Source organism: Nymphaea colorata, chromosome 2, assembly GCF_008831285.2.
Source record: "Nymphaea colorata isolate Beijing-Zhang1983 chromosome 2, ASM883128v2, whole genome shotgun sequence".
NCBI classification, from domain to species: Eukaryota; Viridiplantae; Streptophyta; class Magnoliopsida; order Nymphaeales; family Nymphaeaceae; genus Nymphaea; species Nymphaea colorata.
The window spans coordinates 1,347,237-1,370,767 of NC_045139.1; the positions used below are offsets into that span (position 1 = coordinate 1,347,237).

General features: G+C 39.1%; 4 protein-coding genes across 4 annotated transcripts; 2 read left to right on the forward strand and 2 right to left on the reverse strand.

The window, feature by feature from the left end:
* Positions 1 to 88: 88 nt before the first annotated feature.
* Positions 89 to 5,750, reverse strand: LOC116247349 (mannosyl-oligosaccharide 1,2-alpha-mannosidase MNS3). Its single transcript, XM_031619494.2, has 6 exons — positions 5,443 to 5,750; positions 3,488 to 4,431; positions 2,298 to 2,559; positions 1,284 to 1,481; positions 979 to 1,127; positions 89 to 785 (listed from the first exon to the last, which is right to left on the reverse strand). Exons 1-6 carry the CDS (start codon positions 5,518 to 5,520, stop codon positions 527 to 529), a joined length of 1,890 nt encoding a protein of 629 aa, XP_031475354.1. The 5' UTR covers positions 5,521 to 5,750; the 3' UTR covers positions 89 to 526.
* A 1,457-nt stretch (positions 5,751 to 7,207) lies between these two features.
* LOC116249057 (uncharacterized) lies at positions 7,208 to 7,573 on the reverse strand. Its single transcript, XM_031622172.1, has one exon. The coding sequence runs from the start codon at positions 7,571 to 7,573 to the stop codon at positions 7,208 to 7,210; it is 366 nt and encodes a 121-aa protein (XP_031478032.1).
* A 2,464-nt stretch (positions 7,574 to 10,037) lies between these two features.
* Positions 10,038 to 15,407, forward strand: LOC116248528 (uncharacterized). The gene is made up of 2 exons (XM_050076003.1): positions 10,038 to 10,392; positions 15,090 to 15,407. Exons 1-2 carry the CDS (start codon positions 10,114 to 10,116, stop codon positions 15,231 to 15,233), a joined length of 423 nt encoding a protein of 140 aa, XP_049931960.1. The 5' UTR covers positions 10,038 to 10,113; the 3' UTR covers positions 15,234 to 15,407.
* Positions 15,408 to 19,306: 3,899 nt separating this feature from the next.
* On the forward strand, positions 19,307 to 19,729 carry LOC116249058 (uncharacterized). Its single transcript, XM_031622173.1, has one exon. It carries the CDS (start codon positions 19,307 to 19,309, stop codon positions 19,727 to 19,729), a length of 423 nt encoding a protein of 140 aa, XP_031478033.1.
* The last annotated feature ends 3,802 nt before the right edge of the window (positions 19,730 to 23,531 follow it).

The following is a 23,531-nucleotide window of genomic DNA, read 5'->3' on the forward strand; positions in this document are numbered from 1 at the left end:
CAAGATACGGAGGTGGAACAGGAGAGACATCTAAAGCACAAATGAGTAAACAACTCATTTTCAAGTCAAAGCAGGAAGCAAGGCATAATTAATGTCAATCGAAATTTTATACTGAATTCTTCATGTCATTTTTTAAGATTCTGCTCATAGAATACAAATTTAATTAACAGAAACTGTGAACTTGAGAGTAGAGCCAAAATCATTTACAAGTCCCATTAGATTGACAAGGAATTGTTACACAAAAATTGAATGAAGCCAATGCCACAGAAGAGCAACCAAAAGCAGCTGCTTCGAGTCCACAAGCAGTGGTAGCCAAAAAATGCAATGGCTGAAAAACTCATGAGCCTGTGTGCAACTGCTAACATGTGCAAAAGAATTCTTCAGATGATTTCATCCATCTGCTGTACATAGATCACAATAATGCCATTCAGGAACCCTGCAGCAAATGAGGAAGAATCCTGTGTGTTATCTATAACAGGAATGCAGCCAGATGCCTCATTAACATAATATATCGTAAGTAGAAACATCATCTGAGTTTTGCTGTCCAGTTGATTGGAAGAGGATGAGCTTCCGTATTGAAAACAAACTCGTCCAAAGGTAGGACATTGTCATCCCCAAATAGAAGATACAGATACTTCAATGTTTCTCCCAAGAAGAAGGTTTCCATCTTATCTCTCTTATGAGGCGGTACAGTTGTGACATCATCTAGGGAAGTATAACCCCCAGTTTCAACCTTTGTATATTTCTCAAACGCCTGAAATATCTGCCAGCCCCACTCACGATACCTGCAAAAAGTTTTTAAAGCAAACATTTACTAAGTATTGTCAAACAAGAAAAAGAAACCGATATCAACAAGAGTAGCTTCCATGAACAGAAAAAGAAAAAGACTAGTTAACAGTAATATGTGACATAACCAAGTAGAAACTAGAAAACTTAATTAAAAACTAAGAGAGGTTGTGAAATAGAAAGAATACTTACTTTGGATCTTCAGTAATACGATATAATACAAATAGCGATTCTACTGTTTCAGGGCGTAATAGATTATGCCGATCATTTGGCTTTATCATGATATCATTTATATACTCTGAACTCTTGTTCCCACCATCTAAGCCATTTTCAAATTCTCCCTGGTTCAAGACAGAAGTTACAATAATTTAAGGTGCACAAACTTGAACACTTAAATCAAATTAGTTGTCAAGAAGCCACTTCTGGAGATTTTCATGCTACACCAATGCTACACTAAAGAACTTTACAACACAGGTCAAACTTGTCCTCATTCTCACCTCCACATGGAAATAAGCAATTTCAGGTGCCAGTCCTGTGGCAGTCACCGAGTACATTGCATTGCAGGTATTGGCAAGCTCTTCAGCAAGCTTCAAATTTTCCAGGTCATCAATGGTCAGCAAATTGCGTTCCATAGCTTTCTTCTTTGTAAGCCCTTTCGTAGCACCAAGAGCAAGTGCACCAGGAAGGAAACATACCTAGACAAAAGGACAAAGATGGCTTATACACAAAACTCCCCTACACAGACACGGCTAGATATCACCAGCCTCCCCATAAAATGAATTTTAAACGATCAGTTTGTCATTTTAATAGACAACGATCATTTAACTTGAGAAGTATCTGTTTACTTAATGATGAGCTAACTGCCAAGCTTTAATCAGTCATGATTTTTTTGACAAATTAATAATTGCCAAAGAAGAGGCAAGCCATCAAATACTGCCCCAAACAAAAAGAAAATAATTCAATTCACAGAATCTCCTTCCGAGTGGTCTTCACACAAATTGGCTATGAGCTTGCAATGGAAACAATAATGCAATTTGTCCTATGAAACAAGACTAGCAGTTTTATGGATCTAATAGTACAACTAAAGAACAAAATAAAAAATGCTGCAAAAATGAGGGTTGATTCAGATGGATGCATCCAATCAAGATGGATGACTTCACAGTTTGGTGTCACAAGTTACCAAAGCTGTTGGCAAGATGATCTTCAAATACATAAAAATTCCAATTTATGATAATGAATAGACTCCTGAAACTTAATAAGCATCGCAGTGTTTCTCATTAACTCCATTGAATTCCTTTTTCCCGGTTGATTAAAAAGTTAGAAATTTACAAATAGCCCACGTCTTAACAAAACATTTATTGATTTGAAAATGAAGGCACTGCAACGTTATGGGGAGAACGGAGGCTCCACATGAAGGTTTCAGAATCAGTATTCTGACAACCTTTATATCACATAGTTTCTATCTTATCTATATGCAGTCAACAGTGTCCACAATGGAATTTACCACATACCAGATGATCCATTTTAGGACTAAAAGTTCCTTTCGATCCATAGGGAAGTTCCCCAATGAAAACCAGTCCCTTAGGAATCGACTTGCGAACTAGAAGGTGTCTCACTCCTTTCATTGCTTCCTCATACATTTCATGCAGAAACTTCAAATGATAATCACGACTTGATCCTTGCTGAAGCCAGACTTTTATCAGATACTCATAGTAACTGTCCCCACGAGATCCCAGCCTTATATTTTCTCCGCTAAATTCACCTGTACGAGGACTGGAAAAAGTATGCGCAGAAACTAATGTCATTCACACAATGGGTATGAAGCAAAAAAGATTCAATACGAAGGGAATTCAACACAGAATATCATGAACAAGAGAAAAAGGCCAAGTTTAATCTGTATCCCTGCAAAAGAAAGACACCTGAAGGCTGAAATACTAGATACTCTCAGCAGCTGTAATTTATGTCAATTTCATTGAAGCAAAGGTCATTAGACATGTATAAAAATTTATTATTAGGCTTATCACTTCATATATATATATATATATATATCCACACATAGCGACCACCTCTAGACAGCAAGGTCATGCCTAAGGGTAGTAAAAGCAATTTCCAAGACCTAGATATGATGGTTTTGATGGCTAATTACTGGTTCACATTTGCAACTGTGCCAAAGCCAGCATTTCTGATAAACATGGTATAACCTATTCTAATGCATCTATAAGCTGAAATTCATCTCCTCCAACACAAAATGGATATCCATCTAAAAGTTTGGTAAGAAATATAATAAAGAAATGACTCGGCGACATTTTCCCATATGTCAGCAACAATATGTCGTTTAAAACATCATGAATAAGTAAAAACAAATAATTGAATTTTTTTTTCAGAAAGTTGCATTGCATGAAGAAGCATGGAAGGAATTAACTCATAAAATAGCAACAGCTGCACAATATTGCATGTGATTGCCACTTAGCAAGCAGAAAGAGAGGAAAGACAGAAACATATAAGTTGCTTATTTTACAAAACATGCAAAGAAAAATACAAGATACCATAAACTTCATCATTCTAATAATAGAAAATGATAATCACCAAAATGCTACATCAGATAATTGAACCCGAAGTCCCTTGCAACTTGTAAGAAGCTGCACTGGAGGTTACACATAGACGTGTAGAAAGAACAAGACTAATGTGGCACGAGATGCACCTGATATAGATAGGTACCAGCCCCTCGACCTTGGGAAGCTTCCTCATGTGCTCCAAGACCTTCATTGCTTTGGTACCATACTTTGGATCACCAGAAATATTGCTTAAATAGGAAAACTCAAGCTGCAGAGTTGCAACCTCAGAAGTACTACTTAGTCCATCTGGAGCAGGGTGAGCTGTCTTGCTTTGGAGGATAACGTCAGAATATGGGACAGGGGTTGGGCTTAATGTAAACGCATACATCAAGCGGTCTGCCAAGTCCTTTGCTATTTCCAGGTAGATCTCTGGCTTTGGACCTTTAGGCATGTGCGAAGAACCCCATTTTGCTGTTGTGCCCCCATGCCCCCCACTTAAATGATAGGCACTAAGAAGACCACCCAAAACACGAATTGTAGTCTCAAATAAGTTTACCTGGCCCTTTTCACTGATCCTCTTTGAGAGCTGTGTTTCTATCCAAAATCCTGCTTCAGAAACAATCTCATCTACGCCCATTATCATGGCAGTATCCAGAGAATCAACAACAGTGGCACCAAGACCCCCTAAACCATCAGTTCCTCTCTGGCTCAATGGCATAAGTTCATCATAGCCCAATGCATAACTTTTATACCCAGCCCATGCATGAATAAAGGCCTCTTTAACCTTGTGCTGCCTACTCAGCCATTTTGATGCTTCATCCTTATTGGCGTCTCCAAAAGATGGCAACCTTGGAGGCAGCCTTGGTGGCCTACGTAATAGCTTTTGAATAGTGCTTTTCGCTGAAAGATTATGTGAACCTACTTTTACAGTATCTTCTAAACCTAATTCTGGGTCCAACTGTTGAGGTCCTCTATCCACCATAAGAAGATAGATCAGTCCAAAAACCATCAATAAGATCAAGAACTTTCCAGTACCGCATGTTGTACAATCCCCTCTCAGGTTACTGGTTCGCAACGCATTGATGATCACCTGCATAGTTGGATAAAAAGATATTTGTTCAAACAATTTGAGAATGATAGAAAAAAAAACATTAAAACATTCCCATTTATTGCAAACATATTCACAATGTTCTTTGCTGATACTTTACCGGCTTATTATGAAAAATTGAAAACTGCAACATTATCAAGCTGATAACTAATCGACACAAGTTACAACAGTAACAGAGAGACACATGAAACTTGAAAGTACACTTGAAGATATATAGTTTAATACAAATAACTTTAGAAAAATTTAAAAAATAAAAAGAGTCAAGCCTCTATATCATATAATGTCGATTGGATGATAAAATCCCGTCCGGTATATCAAATGTTATCTTCTTCTTCTCATCTAATAAGAACTAAATTTGAAAATCCTATCAACAAAGTAGCATAAGAAACAATGACCCAAACCAACAAATCTTGATAGAAGTAAAGAGCCGCGGTTTATAATTCAAGCAAATTAAACTAGCCAAGTGTATGAGCGACACTAGAACTTCAAGCAGATATCCTTGAAAATAGCTCTACACTAACGACTGACCCATTATCAGCAGCTGCTTAAACCAAATAATAGAACAAGGAAAAAAACTAAAAGGAGTATCCTATCACCAAACACAACCCATTAATGTATCCCGGTCTGAACTAAAAATGCATTGAGAATCGACCTAAAGAGTGCTAGAATCCGCCGTTAACTATATGGGAAAGAAAAAAAAAAAAAAAACAAAGAAGAGGGCGAAATATATGTTTTCACAACAAAACAATCGCTGTCCCCAACAGCAACGCATCATCATTAATCATCCAATGTTTAGAAATGGACCAATTCCCTAAACACGTAGAAGAGACAATCAAACAAACTAAAGAAGAAAAACCACACAAATCCGGCCAATTATACTGAAAGAAAAGCGAAAGAGCCAGCGGATCTCGAACAGGAAAACATAGAACACAGAGAAGGTAAGATCTCCATAGATTTCAGAGAGCATACTTCAGGAGATCTAGGAATACTGACCTTGATAAATGATCGATGACGGGACTTGTCATTATTGTAATTGACATCTCTCATCGTGTACGGTAGCTCCCTCGACATCTCTCTCTCTCTCCAGATCGCGACTGTTCTTCTTTCTATGTGAAAGAAGGAGGCGGAATGGTAAAAGTAGAAAACCAGAAAGAAAAAGAAAATCTGAGGAGGAAGAAGAAAAGACCGCGACGAGGACGAAGACGAAGACGACTCCGTTTCTGCCCGCTGTTCTTGACCCACAGAAGCACCTAACGCTGAAGCTCCGTCCCTTGGGCTCGAGACGATTCATATTTAATAAATCACAGTAAAATGCCACGTTTCACAGTTTCATTTTTTTTCACATAGCATAGATTTTATTTATTTTTGTATATTTTTATTTAAGTTTACAAAAAAAAATTCTTTTATATTTTAAGTCGAGTTACAAAAAAAAAAAATCTTTTATATTTTAAGTCGAGTTACAATTAATTCACCTAACCTATGGATCGTCCGATTCACCAAATCCACCACACTTTCTTTTTCTTTTATCCAACAAAAGATTATAGAAATTGCCTAAAACAAGTATTGGATCTAAAGCGAGACATACTAGTTTGAGAATAGATGTTTAGATCTCTCCCCATCTTAAGCAACACCATGTTCTTAATGATCTAAACAATCTAGATTCAGATAATTTGAATTGGATCTGGTCGAATTTGATTCGCCTAAAGAATCTAAAACTTTCAAAACTATATTAAATCATTGTCATCCTCCTATATGTCCTTCGAAATTAGCTGACTCACAATCTTAAACTTGGATCTGGATCTAGTTTTAAAAGATCCAAGTTCAAGTTCGAGTTTGAATCCTATTTGATCCGAGGTCGAAACAATGGAAGTGGACCAACTGTGCTTGAACCGTTTGCGTCTCTAGATATGTCTTTGTTCCATGGGAAAGAATATTTCTAAAGCACTTGAAGCTTGAACTTTTTTTTTTCTTTCTATTATTTAGTTCTTTTGTATTTCTAAAGCCCATTTATTTGTTTCTTTCAAGTTTTCAAAGAATTTAAATCAAGAATGAGAAAATTTCATTTGAGTAACAGCTAATTAACGAGAATTACGAAGCTAGCTACTTATATGCAGCACCCCTATGCACATCTTTTTTCCATGGAGTACAAAATGAATATGCATGCGTTGCATGCACTAGTGGCCGGTGAACCCACGTGGTCTACAAATCAAAATTTTGGACAGTAATAGATTATTTGTTTAAAATTTTGGATAATAATGGATTATTTATTTTAAGAACATGTTGATTTGTTCATGGTTTAAACATGATTCGGTCGTGGATATCCTTTCGAAGTTTGCCGTTTCTGGAACTTGAGTCCAAGCAAGAAGAAAATTTTGAAAAACACGGCGAAAATTTCACGCATGGCAAATAAAATTGTGTTTAAACTTTCAAGCCTACCGTTTACGGCATAATAAGAAATAGTATTCTAGTGTTGCCGGGGTCCGACCAAGTCAGTAAAAGGTAATGCTGCTTGATCAGCTTAGGCATAGTTGGAAGGCATGTGAGATCAATTGCTGAGTGCTTAGCACTCCTCGTCTAGTCCACAGTCCCGAAGAAAAGATGAATGCTTCCGCTAGCTTAAGAGAGAGACGACTGGCCGAAGGCTTTGGGAAACCCCTTCGGCGCCGCCGGGCTGGAGAAACTCGGCCCGTACGTATTAATGAGAAAAAAGGAAGGGACAAAATGTATCATGATTGTGCGGGACTTCTTTGTCCTCTAATTAGTTTACAAATGCAGAGATAGGAAATGATCGGGAAATCCCAGTATGCGTCTTAAACTGGATATTCCCAGAAATCGAGTTATCCACCAGCAGTTCAGAGACTCCAATCCAGAGGAGCAGTTCCTTTGCTTTTACGCCTGTCACCTTCATCATCCGCTGTGGCTCGATGAATGCAGTGATTTCTGCAGCAAAGGGGACACTCCTGCTAATCTGCTCGAAGTAATGGTCCTTCTTCTTCTTCTGTCTGAGCCATATGAAACCCTCGGATCGTACCACTCCAATCTCGACTATGTTGTCGAGAGGGAGAAGTCCCCTTGGTATACAAAACTCATCGAGAAGCTGGTTTGCTTTCTTTTGGCACTCCATCTCCCCTACATAAATCTCAGCTCCCTCCCTCATGGAATCAATCACTTGAGAAACCATTTTGATCCCTCTCTCTATTTCTCTTTGAGTGCACTAACAGGTCAATGAGGAATTTGACGTCTGGAAGTCATATTTATATGCAAATGTTTGGTACTAACAGGTCATCTCTCTCTCTCTCTCTCCCCCCTCCCTCCATATGACAAGCTGGCACGGGGCATGCAGATCTTCATTAATTTCATTAGTGATCAGGAGAAACGTACCAGTTACTTTTCATTCTTCTCTGGAAAAAGTGAAGGCCGCCATCAAGAACGAATGTTGGTGCATTTAATGTATTTGATATACTTTCGGTTCTAGCTTAAATAGGCAGGCCAATTTGAAGCACTGCATGCACGAGATGGCTGGTGCTAGCTGCACATGGCTTAGTCAATTCTTTCGCACTTAGTTCACCGATTTTACGATGATGGAGCATCAATTGTCAGGCAACTGCCTCTGATCTCACTCTGTTTCTCTCAAAGAAAAACATTGAGGTTGGCGTTGTCGGATGACTACCCACTGGCTAATTAATTTAATACTAGAGATAAAGTGCATCCGCAGCAGCTTTCAGGCCGTTGGCACTTAGTTACCTGATGGAGTATAGATAAATCAGTTCTGTACTTATGACAAACACTTTCTTCCATGTTATGATCCTCTATAGAAGCTTCTCATTTCTTCTGCTGTAATTTTTAAATTGCTCGTGTAATGAAGGAATTCAATGTTCCCCTGCTTCTCTTAGAACCTGCTCTCGTCTGTTTCTTACCGAAACAGGATGGCTCAAGCCTGGCTTTACTTGGTCCATTCATAGGTAGGATGAGCTTAACTAGCCCAGCTTGTGGCAGAACAAGCGAAACCGCACCGAAGCTTAGTTTGTTCCACTCATTTACCAACCATGTCCGAGATTCTGTTAGTGGATATTGATGACAATCAACCCTTGCTGAACCCTGGCCTACTACACATGCTCCGCCAGATGCATAATATTAAGGTTTGCTACATCCGAATAGGTGATTTTTTTGTTCATGACCTCAACTGCTTTGAATCGATGGTGAAGTGACGAAATTCCCTTCCTCCATAGACAATCATAGCATCAAGACCAAGCAAATCATGTTAAAACTGTGGTATATTTTAAATGGAGACTTGGTTACTTGAGATTTTTACCTGTAATAAATTTTTTACTGCTATATCTCCTCTGACAATAGGGAAACTAGTAATGCATGTTTGGCGGGTATAGCATCATAAGTTAGTATACCTGCACTCGTTGACAATGTAAAACTCTTAAGGCAAAAGGCCCCTTGAATTCCAAAATCTAAGCACAGGTGCAGATCTGATTCCTTTTGCTATTTCAAGAGTAAATCGACTTAGCTTCATTTCTCACAAACTAGAAAGTGCTTCACACGCATGCATACAAATTTTCTGTGATTCAGAACCTCAACACGAGATACGATTTATTTGTTCTTCTGAAATCTAAAACGTACTGTTCTCTTATTCATCAAGTTTGTTAAATTCCCACAGAACCTGGTTAGTCGTCCAAATAGAAACTAAGTTACACCAGGTGAATATAATAGGTTTTCTGTTGTCATCCTAATAAACGAAACCTAGTCTTTACTTTTTCAAAAACCTAGTTAGAAGACCAAGATTATACATAACTGGGTTGACTGAAAACCTAATTTGAAGATGTCTCACACAAAGAAGCCTTAAATTTAGAGGTAACTGGGCCATGTGCTACCTAACATGGCTGCCTAGTACATGTGAGAAGAATAATATCTGACTAGTCCGCTTGCGAGCCTAATTATGTATATCCAACTCTACAACTTGGCCAGCCTATTAAAGTGAGAGAGCTGAAACTTTAACATGCTAATATGGAAACAGTCATCTTTTGGTTTCTCAAGTGTGGTTTCTCAAGTGATGGAATCAACCAAGGTCAAGATTCATATCCATGTTCCTAGCTACAAGCTTTGAAAGCTACATTCATCTAACTCAGTAGGCAGCCGGTGAAAAATACTACCTTTAATTAGTGTGTATGGGGAGAGAGAGAGAGAGAGAGAGAGAGAGAGAGAGAGAGAGAGAGAGAGAGATATGGTTTCTCAAGTGATGGAATCAACCAAGTGCGATTCATATCCATGTTCCTGGCTACAAGCCATGAAAGCGATATTCATCTGACTCAGTAGGTAGCCGGTGAAAAATACTACCTTTAATTAGTGTGTATGGGGAGAGAGAGAGAGAGAGAGAGAGAGAGAATTGACTAAGCCGTGTGAAATCTGCAACTTAGGAATGGCAGCACACTTCTACGGACTGCCATGAAAACAATTGAATTGACAGGCTTCACTTGACTGTATCCAAGGAACTGCCTCATGCCAACTTGGTTGTTGCAGAGGGGAGATAAGACTAAGCATAAGCCTATAAATATGTCGATGAACAAAGCTTCTTTGCTCATCACTGCCTTCTCTCATTACATACATACACATAAAGAGAAAGGGAGGGAGAGAGACCGAAGGAATCAACGAGAGAAAATGGTTTCTCAAGTGATGGATTCAATGAGAGAAAAGGCAGAAATTTATGTCGGAGAAACAGAGTGCCAAAAGAGAGCTATCCAGCTCCTTGACGAGTTCAATATCCCGAGAGGACTCCTCCCTCTCGACAACATAGTCGAGATCGGGTTAGTCCCATCTGAAGGCTTCATTTGGCTCCGGCAGAAGAAGAAGAAGGACCATTACTTTGAGCAAATTGGTCGGAGTGTTTCATTTGCTGCAGAAGTCACGGCATTCATTGAGCCTCGTCGGATGAGGAAGGTGACTGGAGTGAAGGCAAAGGAGCTCCTTCTCTGGATTGGAGTCTCCGAGATGTTGGTGGATAACTCAAATTCTGGGAATATCCAATTTAAAACACATACTGGGATTTCCCGATCATTTCCTGTTTCAGCATTTGTAATCTAACAAGGAGGGTGACGATTTTTCATTCACGGGCTTTACTTTATTTTTTGTTCCATTCTACTATGTATACGTTTCTTTCTTTGGCAATAAGTGAAATGAATATTTATGATTCACATAAAGCCGTTACTCGATTGTTGGAAATTCAATCAAATAAATAGATAGTGCTTAAAAATTAAAAATATAATGTTCAAATGTATCCGCTCCCTATTTCTGCATATTAAATAAGAAAAAGGAAAAACAATTAACCATCAGATTTAATATCATGTCAAATTTCTTGCACATGGACAATTTTGCGCTTGAAAAATAGATTTCTTATACCTTTGGCATGCAGTCTGTTCTATATATTTAAAAATTTAGTTGGATATTTACTTCGACCTTAAAAATTTCTCTACAATGTTAGACTTCACCAATTGATTATCACATTATCAAACTGAGGGCCGCAAGAATCAACTCCTAAAACAATTCACAAATATGTTATTTTCCAACCCAAAATCAATTTGAAACTTTTTAAGGTTCTGAAAGTTATTTTTTAAACAGACTACCATGCGTTTACAATAAGCTGATGAAAACAAATTAAGTTCACTCTTCGAAGCTTTTTATCATGTAACTCATACACGGAAAAATATATGAAGTATACATATAGTACGCAATATTACACATGACTTCTGAAATGTAAATGTAGATTCACTAGCTACTCTGGACTTGGGGTTGGGGTAGGGAAGGGGTTTCAGCCTCTTTGGGTATCCCCTTTGTTCATTCATGGGATCATTTGGTTCGCGCCTTCCCCTGTTAGCCCTTAACAAGTGACCTCCCGCGTGTTTGGGTGCAAGAAATCATAAGGCCTCAAATCATCTCCCTCTCGACATAGTCATGTTCGGATTTTATATGCCTTTTAAAGACTCAGAGGAGGATGATTAGTTGATGGCCTATCATGATAATTACCAGGATCTTTTTTTTTTTTTTTTTTTGGCAACCTTTTTAAAGACTCTGAAGAGAATGAGTTGTTGTTGGCGGCAAATCAAGATAATTATCAGGTCCTTTTTTTGCTCAAAAGTTCTTAATCGCCAAGGTTGGGGAGCTGCCGGCGACGTGTACTGGATGGGAATTTTAGTTTTTGTCATGAAAAGGTAAATTTTTTTATCATCTTTCTATTGTTGTGCTTACACAGGTTTTCTTTCTTTCTCTCTTTTTCATATGCAGATGCTTAGGTTTCGCCTCTATAATATTGTACATACTCTCTCTCCCCCTCTCCCATTCTCTCCCTCCCTCTCTCTTAATTAATTAATTACATTAACCGGATGAAGTGTAGTAGGGTACTGATCGCTTTCATATGTAGACAGGTTTCTGCTCCAAAGGTAGAAAACCATTTAGAATGAACATGAATGATCATGAAAGGTAGAAAACCAGTTAGAATGAACATGAAAGATCATGAACATGCGTGCACGTGTTGTACAGATGCATGTGGTGCTTGAATAGGTTGGCCAACTTGAAACGATTGCACGAGGTGACCCATGCTATCTGCACATGCTATCTTTTGACGCCATGCATGCATGCTAGTTATACATAACTCTATCCTTCCTCTCTCTTTCTTTCTCTCTCTCTACATAAACCAAGTTGGCAGGAGGCATGCAGATCGACATTAATTTCATTAGTGATAAGGAGAAATGTACCAGTTGCTTTTCCATCCTTCTCTGGAAAAAGGAACGCCACCATAAGAACTAACGTTGATGTATTTAATGTATATGATATACTTTCGCTTCTAGCTTAAATAGGCTGGCAATTTGAAGCACTGCATTGCTGAGATGGATTAGTCAATTCTTTCACACTTAGCTCACAGATTTTAAGATGATGGAGCATCCATTGTTAGGTAACTCTCTCTGATCTCTCTCTGTTTCTCTCAAAGAAAAATAATGAGGTTGGCCTTGTCGGATGACTACTCACTAGCTAATTAATTTGAGACCTGAGATAAAGTGCATCAGCAGCAGCTTTCAGGACGTTGGCACTCAGTTACCTGATGAAGCATAGATAAATCAGTTCTGTTATGACAAACATTTTCTTCCATGTTATGATCCTCTATAGAAGCGTCATATTTCTTCTGTTGTAAGTTTTAAATTGGTGGTGTGATGAAGGAATTCAATGTTCCCCTGCCTCTCTTAGAACCTGCTCTCGTCTGTTTCTTGCAGAAACAGGATGGCTCTTGCCTCGCTTTACTTGGTCCATTCATAGGTAGGATGAGCTTAACTAGACCAGCTTGTGGAAGAACAAGCGAAGCTGCACCAAAGCTTAGTTTGTTCCACTCATTTACCAATCATGTCTGAGGTTCTCTCAAGAGGATATTGATGACAATCAATCCATGCTGAACCCTGGGCTACTACACATGCTCCGCCAGCTGCATAATATTAAGGTCTCATACATCGGAATAGTGATTTTTTGTTCATCACCTCAACTGCTTTGAATCGATGGTGAAGTGAAGAGATTCCCCTAAACAATCATACCATCAATGCCAAGCAAATATTGTTAACTTTTATTATCATCTTACCAGGCTCATATATGCTGGACGTGTCCTTGTCAAATCTTCCAACCGCATCACGTTTTAGTACAGCAATCATGAAGTGTTTATTAAGGGTTGAAAAACACCGAGATATTAAGGCAAAAATCTTCAGCTTAGATCAGAAATCCATTGAAAACTAAACTACAAAGGATCTTATACAAGGTATTGGATATGGTTGTTGTCTGCATTGAAAGCGAGACCTTATCTTTCTTTCATTTTCAAGTGGCGGGATGACCACATGAATGCTGGGAGCTGAATCAAGGATATTATATTTGCGGGATCTCTGTTGTACGATGATCAGAAAAAGTGAGGATCAAGAACATCACTTTGACCAGTTGAAGCATTTATGCGCCAGCAGCTCATGGATATTTGTCATGTTAGAAGTAAATTAAAGGCCAATTTTCTTTCCTCCTAAGTTTCCATGTTAAGACAGTGGTGAATTTTAGATGTAGACTTGGTTACTTGAGATTTTTAGCTGTAATAAAATGTTTACTGCTATATCTTCTCTAACAATAGGGAAACTAGTACTAACATGCATGCTTAGCGGTTATAGCAACATAAGTTAGTACACTGCACTCATTGACATTGTAAAACTCTGAGACAAAGGCCCCTTAAATTCCAAAATCTAAGCACAAGTGCAGATCTGATTTGCTTTTCTATGTCAAGAGTTAAATCGACTCAACTTCCTTTCTAACAAACTGAAAGTTCCTCACACACATATGGACAAAATTTCTTTGATTCAGAACCGCAACATGACATACAATTTATTTGTCCATCTGAAATTTGAAAAGGTATTGTTGTTACTGATCAAGTTTGTTCAATTCACAGTTTCCCACAGAACCTGGTTAGTCATCCAAATTGAAACCAAGTTACACCAGGTGAAAATAATTGGTTGTCAGTAGCCATCCTAATAAACAACACCTAGTCTCTAGTATTTCAAACATCTAGTTAGAAGACCAAGACTGTACAAATTGGGTAGACTGAAAACCTAATTTGATGATGTGGCCATGTGTTACTTAACATGGCTGCCCAGTACATGTGACAAGAATAATATTTGACTAGCCCGCATGCGACCCTAATTATGTATATCCAACCCTACAACTTGGCCGGCCTATTAAAGTGGGCGAGCTTAACATGCTTATAAAGTTATATGGAGACATTCATCTTTTGGGGTCCTTTTCAACAACCTTTTTGTTGGACGATGCACCATGAAAGTGATGGATACATCTAACTTGGTTGCTTACAAGGATCTACCCAGTACAACTTTGTCTTTTAAGAGAGAGGGAGAGAGAGAGAGGCATATGGTTTCTCAAGTGATGGAATCAACCAAGACCGATATTCATATCCATGTTCCTAGCTACAAGCTATGAAAGCGATATTCATCTGACTCGGTAGGTAGCCGGCGAAAAATACTACCTTTAATTAGTGTGGCCAGAGAAAGAGAGAGAGAGAAAATTGACTAAGCCGTGTGAGTCCTGCAACTTAGCAATGGCAGCACACTTCTACGGACTGCCATGAAAACAATTGAATTGACAGGCTTCACTTGACTGTATCCAAGGAACTGCCTCATGCCAACTTGGCTGTTGCAGAGGGGAGATATACTAAGCATAAGCCTATAAATATGCCGGTGACCAAATCTTCTTTGCTCATCACTGCCTTCTCTCATTACATACATACACATAAAGAGAAAGGGAGAGAGAGAGACCGAAGGAATCAACGAGAGAAAATGGTTTCTCAAGTGATGGATTCAATGAGAGAAAAGGCTGAAATTTATGTAGGAGAAGCAGAGTGCCAAAAGAGAGCCATCCAGCTCCTTGATGAGTTCGATATCCCCAGAGGGCTCCTCCCTCTCGACAACATAGTGGAGATCGGGTTAGTCCAATCTGAGGGCTTCATTTGGCTCCGGCAGAAGAAGAAGAAGGACCATTACTTTGATCAAATTGGTCGGAGTGTTTCATTTGCTGCAGAAGTCACGGCATTCATTGAGCCTCGTCGGATGAGGAAGGTGACTGGAGTGAAGGCAAAGGAGCTCCTTCTCTGGATTGGGGTCTCCGAGATGTTGGTGGATAACTCAAATTCTGGGAACATCCAATTTAAAACACATACTGGGATTTCCCGATCATTTCCTGTTTCAGCATTTGTAATCTAACAAGGAGGGTGACAAGAAGTGAAATGAAATCATGAAGGCTTTAATTTGTGACGATTTTTCAATCACGGGTTTTGCTTTCTTTATTTTTTATTCTAATCTACTATGTATACGTTTCTTTCTTTGGCAATAAGTGAAATGAATATTTATGATTCACATAAAGCTGTTACTCGATTGGTGAAATTTTCTCATTCATGATGTGAATATTTTAAAAACTTCAACCAAGTATATAAGTGGCGATTAGAAATATAAAATACAATATTCAAATGTATTCTGTAGTCTATCTTCTCACACGGAAGTTTTGAAACTGAATCCAGATCCAATGATGTCCTTGTCTGATCTCTTTCTCCGTATTAAATCACAACAAAGGAAAAGCAATTGCCATCAGATTTAATGTCATGATAAATTTCTCTACAATGCTGCAACTTTACCAATTGTTTATCACATTTTCAAACGAAGGGCCGCAAGCATCAAGTCCAAAAATAATTCACAAATGTGATCATTTAGACTCCCAAAATCAATTTGAAACTTTTTAACATTCTGAAAGTTCTTTGTAAAACCAGTTTACTTGGATGTCAAAACTGTACGTAGAACTAAAAAGAAAAAATCAACGCGGAACTAAAATTTCTAAACTGACTACAATAAGCTGATGGAAACATATAGAACGTTATTACATAGGACTTCTGAAGGGTGGATTCAGTAACGATTGAACATATTTCTTCATTCTTGGGCACATCAGGATGTGCATCATTTTGGTTGCTCGAAATGATGATGCTAAATTAGGGCCTGATCAAATCATCTGCCTTTTAAAGACTCAGAAGAGGATGAGGAGTAGTTGATGGCCGATCATGCACATTATCGTGGTCTTTTTTTGTTAAAAATTCTTAATCACCAACGTTCGAAGTTGCTGGCAATTCATTTTAAAGACTAGAAGTAGATGAAGAGTCGTTGATGGCAAATCATGATACTTATCAGAATCCTTTTAAGTTCTTAATCACCAAAGTTCGGGAGTTGTTGCAACGTGTACTGGATGGGCATTTTAGTCTTTGTCATGAAAAGGTAAAATTTTTATATTTTTGTCCTTATACAAGCTTTCTCTCTTCATCACTTTGTTCACTTGCAGATGTTTAGGTTTTGCCTCTACAATATTGTACAATTTAATCGGATGAAGTGTACCGATTGCATTCCTTTATGGTCAGGTTTCTGCACCAAAAAAAGGAAAACCATTAAGAATGAACGTGAAAGATCATGAAATGCATGCATGTCATGTGCAGATATATGTGGTACTTGAATAGGTTGGCCAACTTGAAACGATTGCAGGAGATGACCCATGCTATCTGCACATGGCCTAGTCAATTCTTCCTACAGCACTTAGTTCTCAAATTCTTCTTTTGTTTCACGCCCATGCATGCATGCTAATTATACATAACTCTGTTTCCTCTCTCTCTCTCTCTCCTTCTCTCTCTCTCTATATATATATACGTACATACATACATGTAACACAAATGAATTGATATACAAGACGAGAATTTGGCTATGTCCAAATGTTCGAAAAACGATGATGAGTTAATAGAAGACGATAGAACCACCTGAAAATATCATGTCCTGCTTCATACAATCATCTTTGAAGTTTGAACATCTAAAAGTTTCTAAGATGCGCCATCATGCACAAGAATGACATTTGTTTTGGGTTGTTCAATCCCTTGCGACGTTCTCTTTCAATTGAGCTTGACATTAATTCCATGCATGGGTGCATCATCTATGGTGGAATTGACAAGGGCAAGTGCAACATGTGCCAATCAGTTGGATGCAATTAATATTTCAACTGGACGTGGTTATCTTGATCACGTATCTGGTCATGGATAATCAACATCCACCCAACTACCTGGGAATCACAAACTTGGGAAGCTCCACTGCCTTACTTTATTTGGCTAACTAAATTGATCTGCTGCAGCTTGATCACAACTTCAGACTTTGTTGGGTGAGAGAGAGAGAGAGAGAGAGAGAGAGAGAGTTGTTATTGTCATGCATGGACCAGTACTTTACTTATAAGCGCAATTGCTTTAAGCCAATTGAAGTTAGCCTGGACCGCTCAGTAAATGCAATTACTTGTTCAATACAGGCAAAGAATTGACTAAGCCATGTGGGTAGCTAACATGGGTAGCATCTATTGCGATAGTTTAAGTTGGTAGACAATTCATGCATTCAGGACTCTCAAGCATAGTCTTTACTGAACAATATTGTGGCCTTAATATCTTCATCAACTAATTTGGCAATCTCAAAAGTCTTTACTGAACAATATTGTGGCCTTAATATCTTCATCAACTAATTTGGCAATCTCAAATGATTAGAGACTAAGCCTGGGCATCGGGCCCGGGTCCAGGCTGGGAAAAACCTGGCCCAGGCAGGGCCCGATAGGCTGGCCCGGCGGCGGCCTGGCCCGGCCCGACTCCCGACTCCCGCCCTCCGTCCCCCGCTCCCCCTCCTTCTGTCCTCCTCGTCTCCGCTCCCGCTCTCCCTCTCCGTTCCCCCTCTCCCTCCTCGTCTCCGCTCCCGCTCTCCCTCTTCGTTCCCCCTCTCCCTCTCCCTCTCCCGCTCTCCCTCTCCCTTCCCATCTCCCTCTCCCTCTCCGCTCCCTCCCCCCTCTCTCTCCCTCTCCCTTCCCGTCTCCCTCTCCGCTCCCCCTCCTCCTCTGTCGCCGTTGCTGCAGTCGGCGGAGACCCAACGCCATAGCCGGAGGGCGACGGGAGGGCGGGGAGAAAGGGGGTCGGGAGGGGGAAAGGGCGTCGGGAGGGCAGGGTGAAGCTATTGGGCCGGGCCCGAGCCTGGCTGAGCGGCCCGACGGGCCGGATCGGGCCGGCCCAGCCTGGCCCGATACCCACCCTTGTCAGAGACCCATATCTATACACCTTCGGCCCGACGGGCCGGCCTAGCCTGGCCCGATACCCACCCTTGTTACCCACCCTTGTCAGAGACCCATATCTATACACCTTCGGCCCGACGGGCCGGATCGGGCCGGCCCAGCCTGGCCCGATACCCACCCTTGTTACCCACCCTTGTCAGAGACCCATATCTATACACCTTGAAAATGATCGGTACATTTCACTTTACTAAGAAAGGGTTCTGGGCCTCAATGTTAACCAAATAACAATTTAGAAGAATAAACATTAATTATGAATGCAAAGAGCCGACTATATATTAGGCTGATAACATGATAACCTCTATCCTTCTGATTTCCAAGGAATTAATACATTTCGTGAAAGTGGCATTGCATGTGTTTTCAGAAAAACTGTGAAGGTGTCATGTACTGTATGACCAAAAAGCCTATGTCAATTGTTGAAATTCATAAAGAACTTAATATCATTTTTAGAAAGCTAAGCCATAAAAACCTAATATATTTAGTACACAGGCACTCCTGATCACCCAGCCTAATCTAATAACTAGTAATAATCTTTCGTGCAGGTCTTTTGTCTCTTAATTTCCTATGCTCCCCCCCCCCCCCCCCCCCCCCCCCCACAACACAAAAAATAAAAATGGCTTGATTTTTGTGTTTGTTACGGTTGTTGTTGTATTATATGGCTGCCATGTTTCCAGCGCGACTGTAAGAGTTTGTGCATTAATTCTTACAATTTGAATCAGTCACGGCCAACCAACACGATGCTGAAAGTTTGTTCTCAAGGCTACTACCTTCTTTTTACGTGGGCTTCAAAAGTATAAGTGCAGTGCATGACCTTTAACTCGTGTGCTCTTACAACTTGCTACCCTGCACCCGTGCAGCTCACTAGGTAATCAAAATTAATGGGTAGATATTCGAACATGGCAACTTGACTGGCGGCCGCCGGAAGAGAGGGAGAGTAGCTTTGTCGAGTCCCATAGTTAGATGACAATGAAAGCGACTGATACATATTCAACGTGACCAAGGGAAGAGAGTATGAGAGATTAGGATAGAAGGCAAACCATGGTTGCTATAAATATGCTTAGAAGCTCCCGATTTCTTCACCAAATCAAAGAATTAGTTCACTTATCTGGAGAGAGTGAGAGAGAGAGAGAGAGAGAGGAACAGGGAGACAGAGAAAATGGTTTCTCAAGTGATCGATTCGATGAGAGAAAAAGCTGAAATTTATGTAGGAGAAACAGAGTGCCAGAAGAGAGCTATCCAGCTGCTTGACGAATTCAATATCCCCAGAGGACTCCTCCCTCTCGACAACATAGTCGAGATCGGGTTAGTCCAATCTGAGGGCTTCATATGGCTTCGGCAGAAGAAGAAGAAGGACCATTACTTTGAGCAAATCGGGCGGAGTGTTTCATTTGCTGCAGAAGTCACGGCATTCATTGAGCCTCGTCGGATGAAGAAGGTGACCGGAGTGAAGGCAAAGGAGCTTCTTCTCTGGATTGGGGTCTCGGAGATGTTGGTGGATAACTCTAATTCCGGGAACATCCAATTTAAAACACATACTGGGATTTCCCGATCATTTCCTGTTTCAGCTTTTGTAAACTAAAAAATGAGAAAAAAAATTGAAGGAGTCGTGAAAATTATGATAAACTTTTGTAATATTCATATTTTTTTCTTTTTGTCTAAATATGTGGCTTTACATCATAATGGAAAAGAAGCTTGATATTCTAGTTCATTGAGTTTGAGCTGATGATGGTAGCACCATTGCACCAAAGTCTAACAGAAGTACGCAATTCGCTGTTAATTCTTGAGAAATTCTCAAATTTATGTAACATTAATTCGACATAGTTTCAACCTTTCCTTCAATCAACTGTTTTTTTCCCTCTATCTTTTATCTTAGATGTAACTTTTTGCCTTGTATATATATATATATATATATATATATATATATATGTTAGCTTTTTACAGCCTTTAAAACTTCATGGTTGCTGCACTAAGTAGGCAAGATGCAGTTGGAAGATTTCGCCGAGGTCATGAGATGATAATGAAGGTTAACATTAACGCTACGACCCTCCAATCGACTATCACATGCATAATCCCATTCTTCAATTGACGGAAGGACCAACTTCAAAGTAATTTCACAAACAATTAAAAATCAAATGTTCGAGCTCTTTTATAAAGATGTTCTTGAGACCTGAAAATTAATTTATTAAACCAGTTTATTTTGAAGTCAAAATTGTGCTTAAAAGAAAAAAGACAACTAAAATTTTGAGATTTATGAACAGATTGTCATTTAATAGGTGCGTGGATGGATCAAGCTTCACTCTCCTATATCCTTAGATTGTAAGATACATCCATATGAGCAACTGTATATTAATCTGACTTTTAAGAAGTTGATTGACCAAAAGTGTGCGTTGCATCCGGTCCATTCTTCATTAAATGGCTGGCAGCCAAACCACCAAAAATGCTGTTCTTTAACCAATGCAAAAATGGCTACCTTTTCTTGTGGATACTTTTCTGTGAATACAGTTATGATGAACCAAAATCCAAGAGTGATGCTTGAATAAAATGTAACTTGCTCGATCAAGATTGAAGTAACTTTCTTTTGCAAACTGCATATTTTTATCAATCTGTTAGGAAAATTATTCTAACGTGACAATATATGAGCTGCTAGTCATGTTGATTGAACAGATCAATGTGGTTGCTTCAGTTACCTGCGCTGAACACATGGTCAGTTTGGCACTTGAAAATGAGAGCTGAAAAGGTCTTGCTTTGAATCTAGACAACAATCACTCTGCCTTGTGTAAGATTAATTGGATACTAGTTTTCAGCGTCAGTTTCGATCACAGTTTTTGCCTTATGACTTGGTTTTGTACACCTTCACGTACGTCATGACAGCTATACTAAGCATATTGATATTGTTGGAAGATTTGACAAGATCATGTTACGGCAAGCTTATTGAATCAAGTTAAAGCACGTTGAGACATCTGTAAGCACTTGAAACTGAGGAATTAAAGATTAAGAGGAGATTAAGCTTGATAAGCCATCTGTGAGTTCAAATTTCATATTACAGTCTCAAATTCAATTTTAAAGAAAATATATAGAGAACATTATGCAAATCTCCTCTAATCCAAGCACGAAAGTCTGCTGGAGACATCTACTATTCATCTGTAGGAACAAGAACATAAGTTGGTTGTCATGAGCGGTCAAAATTCTCCCTCGCTGATTCTCTGCAATAAGCTGTTATTTTCCAAATTAACTTCATATATCCAGAATTCTATAATGAAAAGAATGTGAGTTTTTCTGATCTACCTCAAGTCTGTGGCATCTGCTTTCTTTTGCCTTTGCCCTGTTTTACTCTGTTCTTCTCTGCTTCTCACAAAACTTAGTGAATCAAATCTCTAGATGACTTATGTGAAAAGACTGTCACTTGCAAGTCAGAAGCACTTCTGAACCTCTAACCCATTCTCTTGCACACGAAGCAGTAAACCAATTAATTGTCTAACTTTCTGGTTTCAAAACTCTGTTATGAATGTTTTAGTTACTAAAACAAGCCCAAACAAGCTGAAGCAAGCCTAGTACCCCCCAATTAATGAATTACAACAAGCTTTTTACGCTGAGTACAAGCAAAGCCGCGATCGGCTCGTCTTGTTTCTGAGCCTCAGCTTTAACTGCATCATGCAACTTGAATGAGACTAATTAATGACTTTGTTCTAATTTGGAAAGGTGATCAGCATCTACTCAACCACCTGAACACCATAAACTTGAATGCTGTTCCCTGGACCAGGGAGCTGGCACAGATTGATGAGTAACTTGTCTGGTATTGCCGACCTCATTATATTTATTTTAAATAAATAGGAGAGAGTAGGAAATAGAGAGAGTAAATGAGGAAGCCATGTAGATGAGTTGACCAAATAATACTGGCACTAATTATTTATAGGCATCGAGATCTACTGCAACTCTGTAAAGTGCCTCACTGATGGAATAATTAACTAGGCCATGTGCAGATAGGGATGCACCATACAGTCACATGATTTATGAACACTGCATCTGCAGTTTGATGATTGGAATTTGTCAAGGACACTTTCATACGCAGTGAATTCTTAATTCCTGGTCAATCTTCTTCGTATTTGTATGGGGAGATAACCAGGCTATTTTCCTTCAACAATTGGCAAATGGAAGGAGTGGATTGATACTTACTGAGTTAATCAAACTGATGTTTCTGTCTTAGCAGAGAGAAGATTCTGCGTGATTTGGCTTTATTATGGCACACTCTCTGTCTTTGGACATTCATATGGTAAGAATTAGACATAATATGCTCTCTCCCGCGATATAGGATATGCATGGTTATCTAAAGCATGTTATGGTTCATGAAGAACTTGAAAAGAAAATCAAGCACGAGGGAAGGCATACGAGTTGCAGAGCCATTAATGCCTACAGCGACTTGTTTTCTGCCTATTTCTGATGGCAAGAGGGCGTCTAGAAACAAGCTATTGCACACTGAGTCCGACCAAGCTGGCGCCATCCTAATGGGCCGTAAAAGTTAAATTTTAAATCAACCTACCTTTGATGTCCAAATTGCACTTGCAAGAACTAAAAAAAAAGCTTAATGTACTAATATTTCTGAAATTGGTAAACAGGAATTCATCAAATTAATAAATAATAAGCTGAAGGAGGAAAGTTTACTTTTCTAAGCTTTTTTTTATCCTATCCTTTAACACATTCATATAAGAAACTACATGGCAATATGATTCCTGAAAAGTTGGTTCGCAAAAAATGAGTATCGAAACAGATCAAGTGTACCGATTGCTATCAGATATTGACAGGTTTCTCCGCCAAAAAAGGAAAACCATGTAGAATGAACGTGAAAGATCATGAACATGCGTGCATGTGATGCAGAGGTACATGTGGTGCTTGAATAGGTTGGCCAACTTGCAACGATTGCACGAGATGATGACCCATGCTATCTGCACATGGCCTAGTCAACTTTTCTGACTCTACTTAGTTCTCATAATCTTCTTTTGTTTGATGCCCATGCATGCATGCTAATTATACATAACTTTATCCTCTCCCTCTACATACATGTGTACAAACATACATGCATGTAACAAAAATTACTTTGACATACAAGGCAAGCATTTGGCTATGTCCAAATATTTGAAAAACGATAATGAATTAATAGAAGAAAACATAACCACCTGAAAATATGATGTCTTTCTTCTTACAATGATCTTTGAAGTTTGAACATCTGAAAGTTTCTAAGATTCTCCATCATGTACAAGAATGAGATGTCACACTTTATCTGAAACGCTTTTATTTTATGTGCAGTTTCTGCATAAAGCAAGCACTAAGAGATCAACTCCAATCATGTGCAGCCCACCTCCAAATCTTATAGACTTTGGCCTTTC

Excerpts from the sequence above, each read along its gene's own strand:
- LOC116249058 (XM_031622173.1), top strand. The coding sequence starts at position 19,307 with ATGGTTTCTCAAGTGATCGATTCGATGAGAGAAAAAGCTGAAATTTAT.
- LOC116247349 (XM_031619494.2), bottom strand. The coding sequence starts at position 5,520 with ATGTCGAGGGAGCTACCGTACACGATGAGAGATGTCAATTACAATAAT. Across the intron at positions 4,432-5,442 it reads GTCATCGATCATTTATCAAG|GTGATCATCAATGCGTTGCG; the intron begins GTCAGTATTCCT and ends CCAACTATGCAG. Across the intron at positions 1,482-2,297 it reads GTCCTAAAATGGATCATCTG|GTATGTTTCCTTCCTGGTGC; the intron begins GTATGTGGTAAA and ends CCTTTTGTCTAG.
- LOC116248528 (XM_050076003.1), top strand. The coding sequence starts at position 10,114 with ATGGTTTCTCAAGTGATGGATTCAATGAGAGAAAAGGCAGAAATTTAT. Across the intron at positions 10,393-15,089 it reads AGCCTCGTCGGATGAGGAAG|GTGACTGGAGTGAAGGCAAA; the intron begins GTGACTGGAGTG and ends CGGATGAGGAAG.
- LOC116249057 (XM_031622172.1), bottom strand. The coding sequence starts at position 7,573 with ATGGAGTGCCAAAAGAAAGCAAACCAGCTTCTCGATGAGTTTTGTATA.